Genomic DNA, 19207 nt, shown 5'->3' with positions numbered 1-19207 from the left:
ATTATGATTGTTTTATTCTTTTTACATACAGATGGTGGAGTGATTCGAAATAGGTGCAAAAATTGAGTCAGATATTCACTGCAATTTGATGCTAAAATATACAGTTTGCATAATCTACACACCGTAAATTAGATTCTTATAAAAGGGTTACTTCAACTCTTTTTTAGCTAAAATCTTTATTTAATGTAGAATGCCCAATTAGGCATTATCCACTAGGTCCATCACCCCGTCATTGGGTAAAAAAAACCAAAAACAACAACTTAATAAATGAGCTTTTAATTTACCTGGAATCCAATGCTGGGCAACGCTCCATTCGCTGCGTTCCACCCAATATCTGACTTCTTTCCTCCCACTTCGAGGTCCAGTCTAATGCTTCTTATAGAGAAGCATTTGATCGGATTATTCTCAGCTCATGTGCTCTAAGCTGAGGGGGGTGGACGAGGGAGGGAGAGGCGGCATGAATAATAATAATTAAAAAAAAGTACAACTGTCAATGGAGGGAGCGCACCAAAGGAGAGAGGGGACTTATACATTTCCCTTGCTGGCATGCTTCCAGCGCTGCATACAAGGGTAAAACCTTACTAAGTCTGTTGCCAGTGCCCAGTGAACACCGAAGACTGATGCAATTTTTGCACATATTTAACATTAGGCAAGCTGGAACAGAATTCCAGGTGCCAAGCCACCTGCGTCAAGGTTGTAACTATTCCCCAACACAAAGGGGCATATACCTGTAACTTGAAAAATATACAGTTGTCCTGAAAGTATGTTTTCACAACACTCCCAGAATACATACTATTCATTATGTAATATTTGCACATATCAAAGCTCATCACTAATACTTTATGTTCAACCAAGACATACTTTAAAGAATCTATGAAGGTGATGATCTGTATCTCTCCGTGATTTTCAGCAAGACTTGTCATAGCCAAAAACACTATGAGGGTCATTAACTAAATGTTAGTGAACCTGAACTGCAAAATGTAAAGTAAACATAGCATATTTTGAAAAATTCCACAGTTCAGCTATAGTCACAGCTTGGTATTTTTACCTCGGTTTTGTCATCCGGTTTTAATTTGCTAAGATTTGATGTTAATTTAAAAATCTTTTATGATGGTCAAATGTATTCACTTTTAATGACTTATCCTAGTACTTCCCTACCCGCATTTAACAACTGCTTTAGTCATTACTAAAGCAGTTGATGTTCTAATTGTATGGGATTTAAGTACACCTGGTGATATTATGTAAACTCTAAAAGGACACTGTAACTGCTTCATCTCTTTGAAGAGGTTGTAGTGTCTGCAGTACCCTGTCACAATCCTTCTATTCAGTATTAAACCATATTTTATGTTTTAATGATAAATGAGAGTACCCAGCAGCCCATTCATCCCCTTTGTACTGCTTGGGCTAATGAGGGAGATTAGCCTGAGCAGCAATGAGTGACTGGCTAAGACTATCACCTGATTACTTTCAGCCTATCACAGTGCCCATTGCAAGTATGAGTCAGAATGGCTAAAGGAAGTGTGTTATGTCTGTCTCAGTTATACATCAGTGGGGGTTGGGCTGTGGGTGGGTGGCCCTCATTTAGTGTTTAACTGATCGAAAATGGATTATCACTGGAGGAAGAACATCAGGGGACTCCAGACACCTTAACCAATTCAATAAGATGATTTAGTTACAGTGCCCACATTGTCCCTTTAACTTTCCCTGCTTCAGGAGCCAGACTAATAATTAATATTAGTCTACTGATAGAAACCCTTCTACTTCACGAAATTGTCTTTTGCTTAATTTCTGCAGTTCTGTGTAGGATTAGTTACTATGGAAAATGTTTCATTAATACTACCTTTCACTCTGCTGCTTTTTCTACATAACCAATTACATATATTTAGCAGGCTTCTTACATTCGACCCATTTAATCCACAGTATATTAATGATCTAATTTAGTTATTTAGCAATGTCATTTGTCATTTGCAATTTTATTGTTGGTGTTTAAGCAGAATTAATGGAATGCAATTCAAGTCATGCTTTGTAGCAAGCTTTGCACACAGTCACTCCAACTTGTATCTACATCACAAAGCATATTCAGCATATACAAACTGCCCAAGCAAAACAGAGGACTCAATGTCTAATGTGCGGTTCTATATACACTACTGGATTCCACTGCAGTTACTGCTTATCCACTTCTGCAAATGTTGAAATTTAATGGACAAAGATTAAGGTCTGTGCTGTACATACAGCCGGAAAATGTGGAAGGCAGCAAGCGATTTGGAAACAAGCTTCTGTGAATGATAATGCAAGCATGCCTCTGTGCAAATACTGTAAGTGCACATGACTTACATTGCTGATGGATTTATGTAAGGCTTCGCCCAGACAGTGCCGCTATGGAGGAAAAGAGTGTAGGGACAAAGGGAAATCAGAATTCACAAAATGGGAAATAAAGGGGTCTTGAAAACACAGAACAATAATTACAAATTGACAACAAAAACAGGCACCATTTTATAAGATGTATGTAAGTCAGACACAAACCCACAGTGTGCAACATTATTGAACAATATTTTCAACACTACACAAGACAGATTTGCCAAAGGGATATGTGCTTTGATATATGTTGCCTAACCAAACTCAACATCAGCCTACACAGCAATGTGATCCAGAAACAGTAGTTTGTATTCAGCATTGTGACTAACTGGGGATGGCATGGGAGAAACTGGAATAAGGTCAGAATGATTTAAGGATTCAGAGGGGGCGTCTATCAAAATGGTTTTGAGACATAGTTCTGATTGAATATAAGTAGATATGTAGTACCACCAAAGTACCTCTTTAAACATCTGCTATAAGTTTATTTTAAAAAAATGGAATACAAATATTCTAAATATTTAAACATTTAAAATATACTTTATTACAATATTAATATGTATGGATATTATTTTTAAGTCATTAGATACAGTTGTGTACAAAATAAAACAAGATTTAGACTCTCTATTCAATTTCTTTCTGTATGGTGGCGGCACATACATAGCCCTTATCTGTTGGAGCGGTTACTGGCCTGTGCCCAAGGGCAACCTCACAGAGGTGTTACCATTTAATCTGTAATATCGCAGAAGTGGTCTGTGATGCCCCACAATTGCTAAAAAAAAACATTGGAAAAAAATCTGGCAAGATTTGTCAAGCACCTCTAGAATATAAGGCCTGAGGTTGAGGCCCTGCTCACCCTCCGTTCTGTGGTCTTCATAGAGGAAAGAAAAAGACCAGATGCAAAACAGGGGACATCAAAGAAAGGGACTGTGGTGGAGAACCAAAAGGAACTAAATATTTATTTCTATATGTTGCAAATGGATTGAAAGGTAGTTAATGTGTGTGTGTGTGGCTTTAGGAAATTGGATTTTGGGGAAGGCACAGACAAAACTTTGGACCCAGCATATACATTTAAGTGTTGCAAAAATGTGAAAGAGGAGTTGTCAATGGAATCTACCTGTTGGCTTAGAGGGACACTATAGTCACCTGAACAACTTTAGCTTAATAAAGCAGTTTTGGTGTATAGAACATTCCCCTGCAGCCCCACTGCTCAATCCTCTGCCATTTAGGAGTTAAATCCCTTTGTTTATGAACCCTAGTCACACCTCCCTGCATGTGACTTGCATAGCCTTCCATAAACACTTCCTGTAAAGAGAGCCCTACTTAGGCTTTCTTTATTGCAAGTTCTGTTTAATTAAGATGTTCTTATCCCTTGCTATGTTAATAGCTTGATAGACCCTGCAAGAGCCTCCTGTATGTGATTAAAGTTCAATTTAGAGATTGAGATACAATTATTTAAGGTAAATTACATCTGTTTGAAAGTGAAACCAGTTTTTTTTTAATGCAGGCTCTGTCAATCATAGCCAGGGGAGGTGTGGCTAGGGCTGCATAAACAGAAACAAAGTGATTTAACTCCTAAATTACAGTGAATTGAGCAGTGAAATTGCAGGGGAATGATCTATACACCAAAGCTGTTTTATTTAGCTAAAGTAATTTAGGTGACTATAGTGTTCCTTTAAAACGGGTTTTAAGGAATCTTTATGAAATACTAATTTTAACTAGGATAAATATCACTGAAATTCCAGGCCAGTTAAGAGATATACTGATACTAAGTAGGGTGTATTTTTCTGTATATTTCCTACACCGGACGAAGCAACTGCCGTCAATCAGTGATGACTGCACAGAATTGGCTTTATCTATGGAGGGTCCCGTGTTCTTAACGTTAACGTCAAAGCATCCCTTCAATTAAGCCCTCTCCCTGTGCAGCCGCCGTTCGTATTCTCGAAAACGGCAGCCATCTTGTTTGTGCGAAACAAAGGCAGCGGGACTTGGTCGTCGAGTGTCTGGAACTAAAATCGGACACTCGACTTCCCGAACACCGGTCCCAAACACACGAACGCTGGATCTTCATTTCCTGAACAGCTAGGAGAGTGCTATTCGGTACTTTTGTTTATTCATATGAGGGGAACAATCACTGCTAGGAGCCAGGGGGAACCGTTTGTGGATTTATTCGTTTTTTACAACTTTACAAAATAGACCGGCAAAACCACCCAAACTTGTGGAACTGTTTTGGGCAGGAGCCTCGCGGTTAACCGGTCACCTAAGACTTCCATAGAATTCGAAAACCCCTGAACTGATCTGGGTGATTTTTGGATATGTTGGTGTATGTGGGGATATGTTTTAAGGGGTGTTCTGAAAGTTGGGTAAAATTTTACTTTTTTTTGCCTGGAGATAATGAAGTTACTACTTTATCAGACTTAATAATCTCCAGGTCTAGGGGAGGGAATTATATGTTTGTACTGGGAGTGTTTAACTATTTCTCTGTTCCTGATTGTTTATTTGATTTATGTCTTGTGGGTGGCCCCCTTGCATAAAAGCCGGTGTGGCATCAGTAAAAGTTAGTTCTGTTGTACCCTTCTTGTAGACTTCGGCTGATGTTTGCGTATCTGTCTACTTCACTAAGGGAATTTACTTGGGAAGCTGTTATTCGTATGGAGATTGCTTATTTTATTTGCCGAATGGAGAGTTATAATCACTGACACTCTGCCCGTTCGGGAGGAAACTACTGAATAGGTATTGGATATACCAGGTTTCCTTACAGTATTAAGTATCCACAGACTTCAGGTGGAAGGGGTTTTCAAACACAATTTTTTCCCCACCATAACGTATTTGGACTTTGCTTCCCAAACACTACCAAGCCTCAAAAGCAAACCAGTAACCAACCTCATGCTGATGATGTGCATTAACAATGAAACAGCTGTCCATGAGTGGTTTACTGGCTTTGCATCTTTTCCTAAATTGTGTTTCAATGCTGTTGTATACAGCAAACACAAACTCAAAGGAATCCATGTTTAAACTGGAATGAGGCAGAAATGTGATTCTTTGTTAAACTAATTTGCATATGCCCACCCAGAATCGTTTGCAGTTGGGAATAAGAGAGGAGGGCAGATAGATCTTATATATGATTGTCTATATGAAAGAAGGCTATATTATTTTGTCCATTACACACTGGCTGGTGTGTCTAGTATAAAAAAAGGTTTCATAAATCCAGGGACTGCACTCAATCCATTCCAATCTAAATGTTTCCCCAACGGTGCAAAAGTAGAGCCTTTATAGTATTTCAATAAGAAAAAAGGATCCGAGCACTCCAGGTGGGATTAGATGCAGAGTTTAATAGGAATCAGCCACAATAGATAAAGTTTCAGCATTCTCCAGCAAGGGGCGAGTGCCGTCAGCCAAAGAGGACAGAAGGAAGGCATCCACAAGAAAAAAAAGAAGTAAATTTAAACCGGATGTTTTTATTTTTTAGTATTTGGTAGGCCAGCACAGAAGGGGTTACTACAACCTAAAACAAGTTACGAAAACACAGTTTTTTGGTTGGAGTAGCCCTTCAATGTGGTGTTTTGTAAATATATTTGTACTTTTGTTTCTAAAAATGCAGTCACTTTTTTGTATTTTTTCCTATCCACCTTGAACATTATGCATATTTGAATTATATTATGCTATTTTTGGGTTGCTATGGTAGGGGATACTTTCTACCTTAGTCCTCAAATCAAAGAGATTATCAAATATAAGACTGAATAAGAATGTTGTCTGCATTTTAAATGTTTCCCAAAATAAACATGGGAGACTTTGTGCCAATTAGAAAAAAAACACTTGCATGAAATATTAACCTTGAAAGATATTTGGGAAGCCACCTGGGCATGATCATTATCATATTAACTGTATAATTTATTTTAGATCCAACTAATTTACAATAAGCCAAGCAGCATATTATCTTAACACTTAATTAAAAGAAATGTATCATTAAAATCTCATGAATCAGTTTTAACTTTAAATACAGCGGTATGTAGTGTATGTTTTTTAATTGTTGTGCTCCTTTTATAGCTTAAGAGTACACTCCGAGCACCATACAGAGGGCTGTAGTGGTTATGATTTTAGTAATGCCCTTGCCGGTGGTGCAGGGCTTACTGAGGCCACCGAGCTAGCCCTGTACTACAGCTCAGCAGAGCTAACAAAAACAACTGCAATATGGGAGGCAGGGGTCCATATAGTTTGACAACCTAAAATAGGGGAGTGCCAGGGCACTACTGGCACAATAACCCCTACATTGCATACAATGTGTACAATGGTGCTTGTTGTGCTCCTTTAAGAATCATATTTTGATAGTATTTGTTTTTTCTTTAACACTCTTCTTAACACTATAGGGACACTATAGTCACAAGAACAACTACAGTTTATTGTATTTGTTAAGGGGAGTATAATCATTTCCTTCAGACTTTTTGCAGTAAATACTGTGTTTGCACCTCCACTGGCCACTCCTCCGATGACTACTAGAAGTGCTTCCTGGAGCAGTTGTGTTCCTTTAAGAATCATATTTTGATAGTATTTGTTTTTTCTTACACACTCTTCTTAAAGGGACACTATAATCAGCACTGTGCAGCACTGATATTATTATTATTATTATCGCCATTTATATAGCGCCAACAGATTCCATAGCGCATATTCAGTGTCTCCACCCTATGCATTGAGACATTGAACTTTTCTCATAGAGATACATTGATTCAATACAGGAAATGCTGATTGGCCAAGGCTATGTTTGGCTTATGCTGGCTCTGCTCCTGATTTGCCTCCTTGACAGTCTCAGCCAATCCAATGCTTTCCTATGGGAAAGCATTGTGACTGGCTCAGAACACCACATCTGATTATGTCAACCAAGCAGGCAGCTCAGGGGCAGAACCAGCAGCAGCAGACTGGAATAAAGGTGAGATTGTGCTATATTTAGGGGGATGAGGGAGAAATGGGGGCTAGATTGTGGTTATAACACTATAGGGCCTGGTATAAATGTTTTATATGTTTTATATTTTGTGTAACTTTACCTAGTGTAATTTAATAAACATTTAATATATGCATTTCCATGTGCAACTGCAGTTAAAGGGAATCCATGATCCATACTGTTACAGAGTAATGCATAGACAGCTGTGGTTAGATACATAGAATTTCAGGCAACAAAAATGAACAAAATGAATGAAGTATAATGGCTCAGCACTGTACAGAATCCAATTTTAAGAATTTTCAATGTACCTGTAGCAGCAGTATTCCTGGTCTGTAAGCAATTATACTGGCAACAAATAGCACAATTATTGCACACCAATATTACAACACTCCAATATTCAAGAGCATAAAACTCCACACTCTTATTATGAAGTATCTCTTCAAGGTTCAAACTCCGGCATACAGATAATGGTGGACCCCAGTAGCTTATATTCACCAGTTTTAATCAACTCGGCATATAAATAAATAAAATTAATAAAATACCCACCCCCCCACTCTACTGGGTGGCAGTAGGATTGGTGTTGGGTTATTAGTAGGGTCAGTAGGTTTGGGAACACTCTATTGTACGGCATTAGGACCAGAAGACTAAGTCCATCAGACCTCAACATAATATTAATATCCTCAACCAAACTCCTCATCCACAATCACCACATAAAAAAGCAACACTTTTAGTTAGAGTATTTAACATTGTTCTATAATTTGTGCCACTTCTTAAATAACATGTAAATTTAGGAATCTACAAACCTTCTATGTACTGTCATGCAAGATATTTACTATTTACAATGACAAAAATTGGTCAAAAGATAAGGTGGTAACCTCTGATTTCAAGGTAGATGGGCAGAGAAACATATGCAAACAAATTTCAATCATTCCTATGGCAATACATCTAACATAATCAAGCACAGAACTCATTTCGGGGGGGGGGGAGGGGGGGGGAGGTTAGTCTGTGCCATATACCTATCCAGCTTCTTCAGCACACTTTGAGTTTACATTGGGCTTCTTCCCTATTCGTGACAATCAAGCCACTTATGTTCCTTTTGGATTGGGTACACGTTCGCTCTTTATGAGATGTATATTCTTATATAAATGTTATTACACTATCCCTGCCCCCTCAATCGGGATTGATGTACTCATATCACTCTCAAAAGACATAAGCCGAAACTCCGCCCCCTCGGCGGCTCACACGTTGTACCTCCCACTCAACCAGCTGCATCTGAGATCACACTTATGGCTGATTAGCAAGGTAGTTAAATGCATCATCTGGGTTTGTTTACTGACTTTGCCCCTGACGATGGCGTGTGAGCACCGAAACGTGCGTCGGGCGTTTTAGCTCTTAGCACTTGTATCTTCACTTTGGTAGCACTAAGAGCACTTTTTACTAATTTGAGTTTATTTTCTTTTGTTTCCACTAGGGCTAGTTGGTTCAGGTAGGCACTAGCTTTGTGCGGTGCCGAGGTTACTCAGGGATAGACCTTGTATTAGTATCTACTCCTCTCTGTTAGGTTTACCTCACTTTGTTCCTATAGTGATATGTGTAGGGCGTGAGCCTCTATGTCTACATCATAGCTCTGTAGAGACTAATTGAGTCCCCTCTACCTATATGGTTTAACTTTAGGAAATATCTGGCTCCTATAGGGTCTGTTAAGGGCTCTAGCTTAATGTTGTGATACTATTGACTTTCAGAGACTAGGGACAGCTCTGAGCTTGTACCTATATACATGTGTGGTTTACCTCCTAGATTTACGTGTTTTTCATTGGGTTTATGATAGAGATATCAGAGTAACAGTTAGTCTCCTGTAGTTATAGCCCTGCATTTATCTTCCTGAACCACTCTCCTGCCAAGAGGAGGATATCAGGGATTTCCCCTTTTGTATATATCTATTTCCCTGCTTTTACACCACACTTTTGGTGTTTATCCTCCCCTAGTGTCTAGAATCTTTTTAAATCTAGAATCAATAAAGGTAGGGCTCCCACCGTAATATATCCCCTTGTACGTTTTCTCTCCTCTTCAGTGTGCTCTCCCTCGCTGAGTTTCCTATCCTACTGAGGAACTCATTGAGACCTACTGTCATTTGCTGTACTTACAAAGACAGTCTATAAAGTGTAAATCCAAAAATGACGTAATGCATTAAACATTCATCAAATACATAATCTGAACAAAAATAATAACATTAATAACAAAAGCAAAATGAATATCTCTACCTGGTCGAGAAGATCTTCCACTTTCTTTTGCCATCCATCCTTTGCTGTATTTATTTCCCGCTCCTTGATCTGCAGAAGCTTTGCCATAGCACTCTTCTTGTCCTCCTCATGCTGTAACTTCAACTCTTCACGGAGCTTGCTACATTCTTGCCTTCATTGTCAGCACATTAATATTGAAATAAAAGAAAGAAAAAAAAAAAACAATACTGTAATAAATTACAAAGAGCATGCAACTGTGTTTGTTGGTTACACTCTTAAAAATCCTTACCTCAGAGTCTCTGTCCATTTCAGTTCTAGGTCACGAGCAAGTTTGTCCATCTTTAACCTCTCTTCCTCTCGATTTGCAGACAACATAACCTCTTGTTCCTTTCTGTCTTTTTCCAACTCCCCCTGTAAAATTGAAACACGTTTAATTAACATACAGTTTTTGATTTGTACAGTAAAATGTTAATTACAAAACATTTGAATTATCTGCCATTTTGAGATTAAAACATATGTTATAATGTCAAACAACAGCTTTTCCCTGTAGATATTGTTTAAATTCGTCGCCATACATCATGTCATGTTTATTAGGGCCCATTGATTATGTTGCAAGCAGCTGATTAGCATAACGCTAGTTAAGGAATTTGCAGAGCTTGTAAGCAAGATGTTTTTCACTTCCTCTGGGACAAATAACAAACTAGATCTAATGATCTTTGTGCAAACTAATGCAGCTCTAATGAGATCTTCAGCAAGTGTTTTGTTTTTTCAAGTTGGTTTTTATTAGAGCACACATATTCTCTGCTCAGACACAAAGACTGGAGATACCAAATTCAGATATGCTAATAGATATTTATTAATTAGCAAAGAACAATTTGATTGAAGAAAACATAATGTCTCGGCTAGTATTAGGTGCTGTAAGTCTTGTGATTGTAAATCTTAGAACATAGAAGTAGAGAGGAGCACACTCTTTAGAATCACTCCTACCAGGAATACCTGTGTTGAGAATCCTTAGACTACACTCAGGAATTGATCAGTACTAAAACACATGGAAAAAACAGAAGTGTATTACTGAGGGTTAGAATGTTGTGCTTAAAGCGGCACTGCCGAACTTACCTTTCCTCAATCTCTTCCTCTTCTCCCCCTCTCTCGGGATCTGTTATTCTTTTCTTCCTGTCTTCTTTAGTTTTCTTTAAAATCATAAGACAAAGTAGGGACTCTTTGCCTTATGGAGGATTCCTCCGCTTGACCAGCTCTGACCAGCGGAGGAGCAAAGTGTGCTTCATTTCCGCTGGTCAGAGCAATTTTCCCATGATCCCTAGCTTTCCTCCCAGTTCCCACAATGCTTCCTGTCAGTATTGCCGAACGTCCTGTCACTTAGACAGAACGCCGGCAAAACTGCCGAATTGCATCCTAACAGAATGAGAAGAGTTTCTCCATTGGTGTTAGGATGCAATTCGGTACTTTGTTCGGATCGGAATTTCATTCTAATGAATGAAACTCCGATCCTATTCATTCCTGTGGCTGCATCTTGCAGCCGCTTAGTAGATAACTCCCTAATTCCCACGGTATCAGGGAGCTATCTACTAAAAGGCTGAAAGACCTAAATTGGTCTTTCAGCCAAATTTACTAATACTAAGTAAAGACTACTTAGTATTAGTAAATTATGCCCCTACTCGCTATACCGCGAGTAGAGGCATGTCTAGTAAGCAGTGAGCAGCCTGTGGCTGCTACCTGTATAAAAAAAAAAAAAAACAACAAAAAAAAAAACTATTTCCCCCCACCCCTAAACGACGGGTGGGGCCCTAAAGTAAAATAAGGGAGGGAGACCTATTGTCCCCCCCCGGCCCCCACCCCTGAGCGGTGGGTGGGGGCCATAAAGATAATGAGGGGGGGGGACCTACTGTCCTCCCCCCCGGACCCCACCCCTGGGCGGCGGGTGGCGGCCATAATGGTAATAAAGGGGGGGGACCTACTGTCCTCCCACCCGGCCCCCACCCGGCCCCCACCCTTGGGCGGCGGGTGGCGGCCATAATGGTAATAAAGGGGGGAGACCTACTGTCCTCCCCCCCCGGCCCCCACCCTTGGGCGGCGGGTGGGGGCCATAATAGTAGTAGAGGGGGGAAGCCTTGAAATCTTGAAAATCCAATCACAGTGCTCTGGGTCATTTTACAAGCGTGGGAAAGTTCTTTGGAATTTTCCCACGCTTGTAAAATGACACAGAGCACTGTGATTGGATGGATTTCAAGCCATCCAATCACAGTGCTCTGTGTCATTTTACAAGCGTGGGAAAGTTCTTTGGAATTTTCCCACGCTTGTAAAATGACACAGAGCACTGTGATTGGATGGATTTCAAGCCATCCAATCACAGTGCTCTGGGTCATTTTACAAGCGTGGGAAAGTTCTTTGGAATTTTCCCACGCTTGTAAAATGACACAGAGCACTGTGATTGGATGGATTTCAAGCCTTACCATCAAGACCTTCTGCAATATCACTAATAAAAATATTAACTAGAATGCGTCCAAGCACAGATGCCTGAGGAACACCACTGGTGACAAGACCTTGCTTTGAATATACTCCATTGACTACAACCCTCTGTTGTCTGTCACTCAGCCACTGCCTTACCCATTCTACAATATTGGAATACAAACTTAAAGATTGCAGTTTATTGATAAGCCTTCTATGGGGAACAGTGTCAAAAGCCTTACTGAAATCTAGGTAAGCAATGTCTACTGCACCACCCTGAGCTATTATTTTAGTTACCCAATCAAAAAAATCAATCACAAGAGTTTATGCAGACTCCTCAATTTCTGTAAGATATGTAACAGCCTGTTATGGGAAAAACATCCCAGAGTGCAAAGGGTAGTACAGGGGTTATAACAAACAAGAATAACAGAAAATAAAAGATTTGAGCATCTGGAACCAGGACTAGGAAGTTGAAGAGATAGATATGTCAATGCTAAAAGAGGTTGAACAAGAAATATGATCAATTTAAGTCAAGGTCAGTGAAGGTATTGACTGCTTGTAACGTACAAAACAAGTCAAGGGTCAGATATCCATAGACCAAATAAAGAAGCAGGAACGTGAAAGCACTTGTATTACAGGAGGAGGATTAAAGTACTCAGGGACTCTGTCTAGTTCACCCAATCCCCTGACCAAGACCCCCTATTACCACTCAGACACCCAAAATTATTGGTGGCCTCTCAGCCGTCCTACTTGGGATATATCAGGGATATTCACTAAAGTGATAACTTTAAATTTAAGAGCATAGTAGCTGAACTGGAAAAATAGAGGACTTGCAGACTAGTTCCTGTTTGGCTCATTTGGACTTATATATTAAATTCACTTCAAATTCAGTTTTAATTCCAGACAATTCTCATTTTATTAAACAATCGTGAATGTGCTCTGGCAGGTTTCTGGCCAATTCTCTGTCCAGAGCGTTTAAACTGTGTGTTGCCCTTTTAAGAAGATATTTAACTGGCGCTGGTTGTGGCATGATAGGATTTTCGGATGCCCTTTAGAAGGTTGTCTTTGGTTCAGTATTCTTTGTCCTGTTGTTCTCGCTACATTAGTGTTTGTTCCATTAATTTGTCCATTCATTTAGTTATGCCGAAGTTCAAATGTACCCTCCTGTCAAGTCCACCCATTCAAATCCTGGCTCAACAAACCCAATCTGGTTCAGCGTGTACCCTTAACATATCATATTTCTACGTATACTTTAGCTGCAATGTTACCACATTTTTCTTTCCCATTTTCCTGTACCACCTACCGCAATACATTTAATTCAGACACAGAATTATAAATAAACCAAGAATGTCATATTTTTATATACACATTAATTATATTGTGTCTTTCAAAACTACTGGACATTTCAAGCACTGTTCAGAACAATGCAATCAAAATGAGCTATGGTTTTGACAAGAATAGACAAATGAGGATACAGGCAGGCCTTTTCTTTATAAAAATCCAAACATGCATTTTTATAGCCGAATAAAACAATGCTTTTAATAGCGGGTACATATTTCTAAAAGGATTCTTTTTTTTTTTTTTTTATAGTAAAAGACTTAGCACAAAGATGGTTGTGAAAGGAGGGTGAATAGTTAGCAGCATGTTCTCATAATGTGCATGGCAGATGTAAACACATGTAAAATATGTATGCTTTTATAGATGTTGGAACTCCTGCTGCTTCATACATTTTTGAAGATCCACTGCATTTGAGTAGGATGTTCCACATACTGAGTTAGGGGACATTTTAACTATTTTTAATCAGACTACTATCTCATGCAGACTAACTCATGCATACACTGGGAAATGGCAATGCTAATGGTTTGTTTTATTCAGTTCTTACCTGGACAGCAAATAAGGAATCGCTGGTATCTCTCAGTCTCTGCCGGGTTACATCCAGCTCATTCTGAAGTCTGTCTTGAGCATCCTTGAGACTTGTTATATGGCACTCGGCTGTACCAAGCCCTTGTTCACTTTTTTTCACCAGATCCTGAAGGCGGCTATTCTGTTTTGACATAAATACACTTTTTAATATTTTAACATGTGGAATCATGCTCTGTGTATGTGTATATTTGTATCCCATCCTTCAGTAAGTCTAAAAACCAAAACCTGTTGTATAATATTATATGTATTTCCTAAAATAAAGTTGTGGCACGGTACAACAACTTTGGGTAAAATGAAAGTTGATTAACATTCACCTATATATTATGCTAGTAGAATTGTTATCAAACATACAGAATTTAAGAAAAGCATGTTTAAAAATGTGGTCCTTACACCACCTGTCAATAGTTTTTTTGCACAGAGCCACCAATGCCATTGACCTCTAAGCTGAGGAATGGGTGACAACAGGAGGTCTCTCCTACTTCTGGTTCTCCTGATCCCTATCACAGTAACGACATCACACATTCTGTAGTTGGTGTAATGCTCCTCTACAAAATAGAGAGACAAATGTAATTCCGGTCAGATGCCAATGTGAAGGCCAGCTAGCATTCCAGCATTAATTGGAGATCATTCTGCATTGGGAAGTGTTCCCAAGTAGGGAAAATAGTGCAGTAACAGGGCATGAGCAGAGGGTGGGTGTTACATTAAAATAACAATCAAGGTGGTGATGGCAACCCTGTAGTGAAAGAGTATTAATTAGTATCTCCTTGGGTCACAGAAAATATTTAATTTGATAAAATATACTGATTGCATGATGAGATGTTATGGTTTATACTGGAAATATTTAAAGTGAAACTAGCACAATAAAACTTTTAACATTTTGTAAAATATGAAATACATGTTCCTGCAAGGTTGTAGTGGCAGTATCCATTTAATTCTACTTTTTGGTATTAGTTACCTCCAAAATACAGCACCTGTATTTTCTTAATAACCTACAGGCAGTAGTTGGAATACTAGCATCAGTCCAATAAAGAAGTGCTATAAAAGTAGCAGTGATCTGTGCAAACTGATTTTTTTTTAAAGTCATAGCATCAAGAAACGGAGGAGGAGAGAATAAATCTAGATTCTCTTCTGACCTGAATACTACAACAAATCAATACTTATTTTCAGTGTTTATTCCCCTTCAAATCCAACTGATCGTGATAAGAAAAATTATGTACTACATTAATTTGAAATGCCTTTCTCGCTCTAACTATTAGTAAAGAAATAAATAATATTTGAATTATTAAAAAAAATCACTGTAGTAGTTCTGTTTCTAGATAAATGCTGTGAACTATTTTCAGTTAAACTGTTAGAGCGGCAGTATGAGGAGCAACGTTTTGTAACAGCAGATAATCCAAGAAGCTAAAAGCCAAATGTGGAGATTTATGAATGCCGAGAGCAGTGGTGTCTATTTTTTTTTCTTTAGGACAATGAATTATGAAATAAAACATCTCTGTCTGCTCACAGGCAAAGGGTGTAATGAAATAGTAATAAAAAAAGAAAGCGGTGATCATAAAAACGGTGCCATGATGATGCAGAGTTAATAATACACATAAGTAATATTTATGCATGCATGGCAATGTTGCAAACTTTTTTTAATAAATGGTACAAAAACACTTTTATGTTTATCCTTATTATACTTATATTTTAGAACCGCTGTTCTTAATGCTTATTTACTATAATAGCTATATCTTCCAAAGTGGTAATTATTATTATTAGCAGTATTGGTATTTATCTAGCGCCAACTAAATATGCAGCACTTTACCATATAAAAAGTGTATGTCCCAGTGTGGCCTTCGTGTCAGCTGAGAATACATGGATACTAGCATGCCACACTCCCATTAACAGACATACTATTCCAAGTGTTAACAGTTATATGTATATGTACTGCTGTACATACCTCTCCTTTTGTCCTTGTGTCATATTTCCACCATCCAGGGCCGGTGCAAGGATTTTTGCCGCCCTAGGCAAAAAATATTTTGCCGCCCCCCCATATGTCCTGCCCACCATGTGACATCACAATGCCCCGCCCATATGCTCTGCCATATGGGCCAACGTGAGTCTGCACAAAGTGTCTTTTATCTGAAAAGACAGTGTGTTTACATTAAAAAACCTACAGGCACAGGCTATAGACACCAGAACCACTACATTATGCTGTAGTGCTTCTGGTGGCTATAGTATCCATTTAATGTGAGGTAAATTAGAGATTAGTGCCACTAATAATATATTGGATTGCCTACTTACCACCAGATGAGGACAAGAGGCTGATGATGGGCTCAGTCTGGCTTCACAGGTCTGGTGTAGAAGAGGCTCTCTAGAGACTGTTTTTAACAGTGCTCACAACAATTAACGAACAGGAAGCAGCTCCATTTTTTAGGGCCCCTTACACAGCTCAAGGTCTGGGCCCCCAGGGGGCATACGCCTACAATGCCGACCCATAAATCCACCTACATGGCCCATCCATGAGTTGGGGATGTTTTATGTGTGCAATTTGTGTAAGGGATGTAGTGTGTTTATAGGGGATGTAGTGTGTGTTTACGTGTAAGGAATGCATTGTATGTTTCTGTGTGTGTGTGTGTGTGTGTGTGTGTAAGGGGTGCAAGGTTTGTTTCTGTGTATGTAATTGAATGCAGTGTGTGTCTGTAAGGGGTGCATTAATTATGTAAGAGAACGTAAGGGATGCATTGTGTGTTTCGGGTGTGTCTGTGTGTGAGTAGGAATGCATTGTATGTTTCTGTGTGTGTGTGTGGGGGGGGGGATGCATTGTGTATGTGTGTAGTGTAAAAGAGAGGGTTTGTGGGGTAGGATAGGGACCCCCGTTCCCCCTGTGTTCCTTCACCCCCCTCCCCCAGTGGTCCTTACCCTCCCCTCCCCTAGTGGTCCTTACTTCCCCCTCCCCTCCCCTAGTGGTCCTTACCCTCCCCTCCCCTAGTGATCCTTGCTCCCCCCTCCCCACCCCTACTGGTCCTTACCTTCCCCTCCCCTAGTGGTCCTTACTCCCCCCTCCCCTCCCCTAGTGGTCCTTATCCCCCCTCCCTCCCCTAGTGTTCCTTATACCCCCCCTCCCTCCCCTAGTGTTCCTTATACCCCCCCCTAGTGGTCCTTATACCCCCCCCCCCTCCCCTAGTGGTCCTTATACCCCCCCTCCCCTAGTGGTCCTTATACCCCCCCTCCGTCCCCTAGTGGTCCTTATACCCTCCCCCCCTCGTGGTCCTTATACCCCCCCTCCCTCCCCTAGTGGTCCTTACACACCCCCCCCCTCCCTTCCCTAGTGGTCCTTACCCTCCCCTCCTGGCCATGTAGCGTGGCCGGGCGGCGCGGAACGCGGGACAGGAACCTCTGTTTCCTGTACCCGGCCGCCGGCGGAATTACACTTCCTGTCATTCCGCCGGCGGCCGGGTACAGGAAACAAAGGTTCCTGTCCCGCGTTCCGCGCCGCCCGGCCACGCTACATGGAGAGACCGGCAGGACGGAGCGCTCTGCGCTTCCCTCCTGCCGGTCACTCAAACCCGGCCGCCCTCCATGCAGCAGTGCTGCGCCGCCTGGGGCTTGTTAAAGCGCTCAGGCGGCACAGCATGAGGAGCCGCAGCGGGGACAGGGATCCGGCGCCCCCTGGTAAGTTGCGCCCTAGGCGGCTGCCTAGGTCGCCTTACAGGTGGCGCCGGCCCTGCCACCATCTTATGTTCTTGTGTCATAGATCCAAAAGTTGGGATGTAGTTATTACTTTTTCAGTATATTCAGGTATTAAAACTGAATTTTCAAAATTACGACTAAAACAGCTGAATGTTAAACAAAAACAGCTATACTGTCAGCTTGTCTCTTTGGTCCTAATTTTAACAACAGGATTGTGTATGTTTATTCTATAGCTTTCATATGTCTTTATACCACAGTCATCCTTAATCAGAAGCCAACTTTCTTAGGTTGGATAAATTAGTATCTAAGCCTTCATTTAAAGTAGACTTAAAATGACACACTATGCACCATAACTATTATAGATTGGTGTAGTGGCCACGGTGCAAATAGGCTATAGACCAGTGATGGCTAACCGTGACACCATAAATTGTTTCTGGACTACATTTCCCATGATGCTCAGCTAGCTTTTAGAGTCTAAAAGCTAGCTGAGCATCATGGGAAATGTAGTCCAGAAACAATTTATGGTGTCAAGGTTAGCCATCACTGCTATAGACACTATCCTACAAACTGTTTGGCCGATGTTATTTTGGTCGATCCATATATCATATAGTATTGAATGTACTATAAAAACACGGGTGTAATTACCATTTGGAGGACTTTTCCCATAATAACTACAAGTCTGTTCGTCCACCCATTGTAAAGCGCTGCGGAATTTGATGGCGCTATATAAATATCATAATAATAATAATGACAGCTTCCTAATGTTATTGAAGAAAGTGATGTACAAGACTCTAAGGCAAGACTCCCATTTACTTAAAAAATATAAATCTCTATTCCTGTTATCCTCTAAAAAAATAAATATCTGTTAACAGGTCTAAATTTGCAATTATATTCATAATTCTACACAATCCTCACTCCTCTGTTTACTGAAGGAAGGAATACAAGTTTATATAGGGTTTTGCATTCCCATAATGCAGAATGATAATTTTGCTCTTCTTAGTTATTTATGCCAAATAACCGTTTTGGGAAATATTGTGAAGTGGTGTATGTAATAATTGAAAAGCAAACACTATTCATATTGTATTTTTTAACACAAGCACCACTTACTGCAGTGGAGAGTGCATCATTAAAAACACATAAAAAGGTCAACAGCGGCACAAACTCTTGTCAAAAGGCAGGATTTTTCACAATTCTGTAATAGCAGGAGCAGAGATAAACTGAAACAAGGTGAAGGCCCTAAACATTTCTGGATAACATTTGGATATAGGAATTCCTTATGTCAAATTATAGATATTTTCCATGTACAATGTTAAAGGAAAAATGCAGCAGTAGTAGACATATTTTAAACCAGGGGCGAATTAGATGTTTGTCAAGGCAGCTGCAGAACAAATATGAAAGGGAAGGACACAGTCTTGCTCAAACATACATAATTAAAGGAAACCGTTTTGGATTATGCATGACCAATCTCGCACAGTGACTGAATACACGAGTTCTGATAATTATTGCGCAAATTAAATAAAAAAATAATCTATAACTTAAATAATCGTATAAATTAAAAAATAACTTATTTTTTCAAAAAATACATACATAATTAAAAATAAAGTTCAATAATAAATAT

General features: G+C 39.8%; 1 protein-coding gene across 4 annotated transcripts in view; it reads right to left on the bottom strand.

Annotated features, from left to right (window-relative positions):
• Positions 1-19207, bottom strand: part of FAM184A (family with sequence similarity 184 member A) — a 284234-nt gene that overhangs the window by 52111 nt on the left and 212916 nt on the right. For all 4 annotated transcript variants that reach the window (XM_063443471.1, XM_063443470.1, XM_063443473.1 and 1 more), the window contains 3 exons: positions 13877-14038; positions 9818-9939; positions 9550-9700 (listed from right to left, as the gene is read on the bottom strand). In XM_063443471.1, coding sequence (XP_063299541.1) covers positions 9550-9700; positions 9818-9939; positions 13877-14038 — 435 coding nt within the window. The remainder of the gene's footprint in view (positions 1-9549; positions 9701-9817; positions 9940-13876; positions 14039-19207) is intronic.

Source organism: Pelobates fuscus, chromosome 2 (assembly GCF_036172605.1).
Source record: "Pelobates fuscus isolate aPelFus1 chromosome 2, aPelFus1.pri, whole genome shotgun sequence".
NCBI lineage: Eukaryota > Metazoa > Chordata > Amphibia > Anura > Pelobatidae > Pelobates > Pelobates fuscus.
Note: the sequence above shows the minus strand (reverse complement) of the source record. Positions and strands in the feature narration are given on the sequence as shown.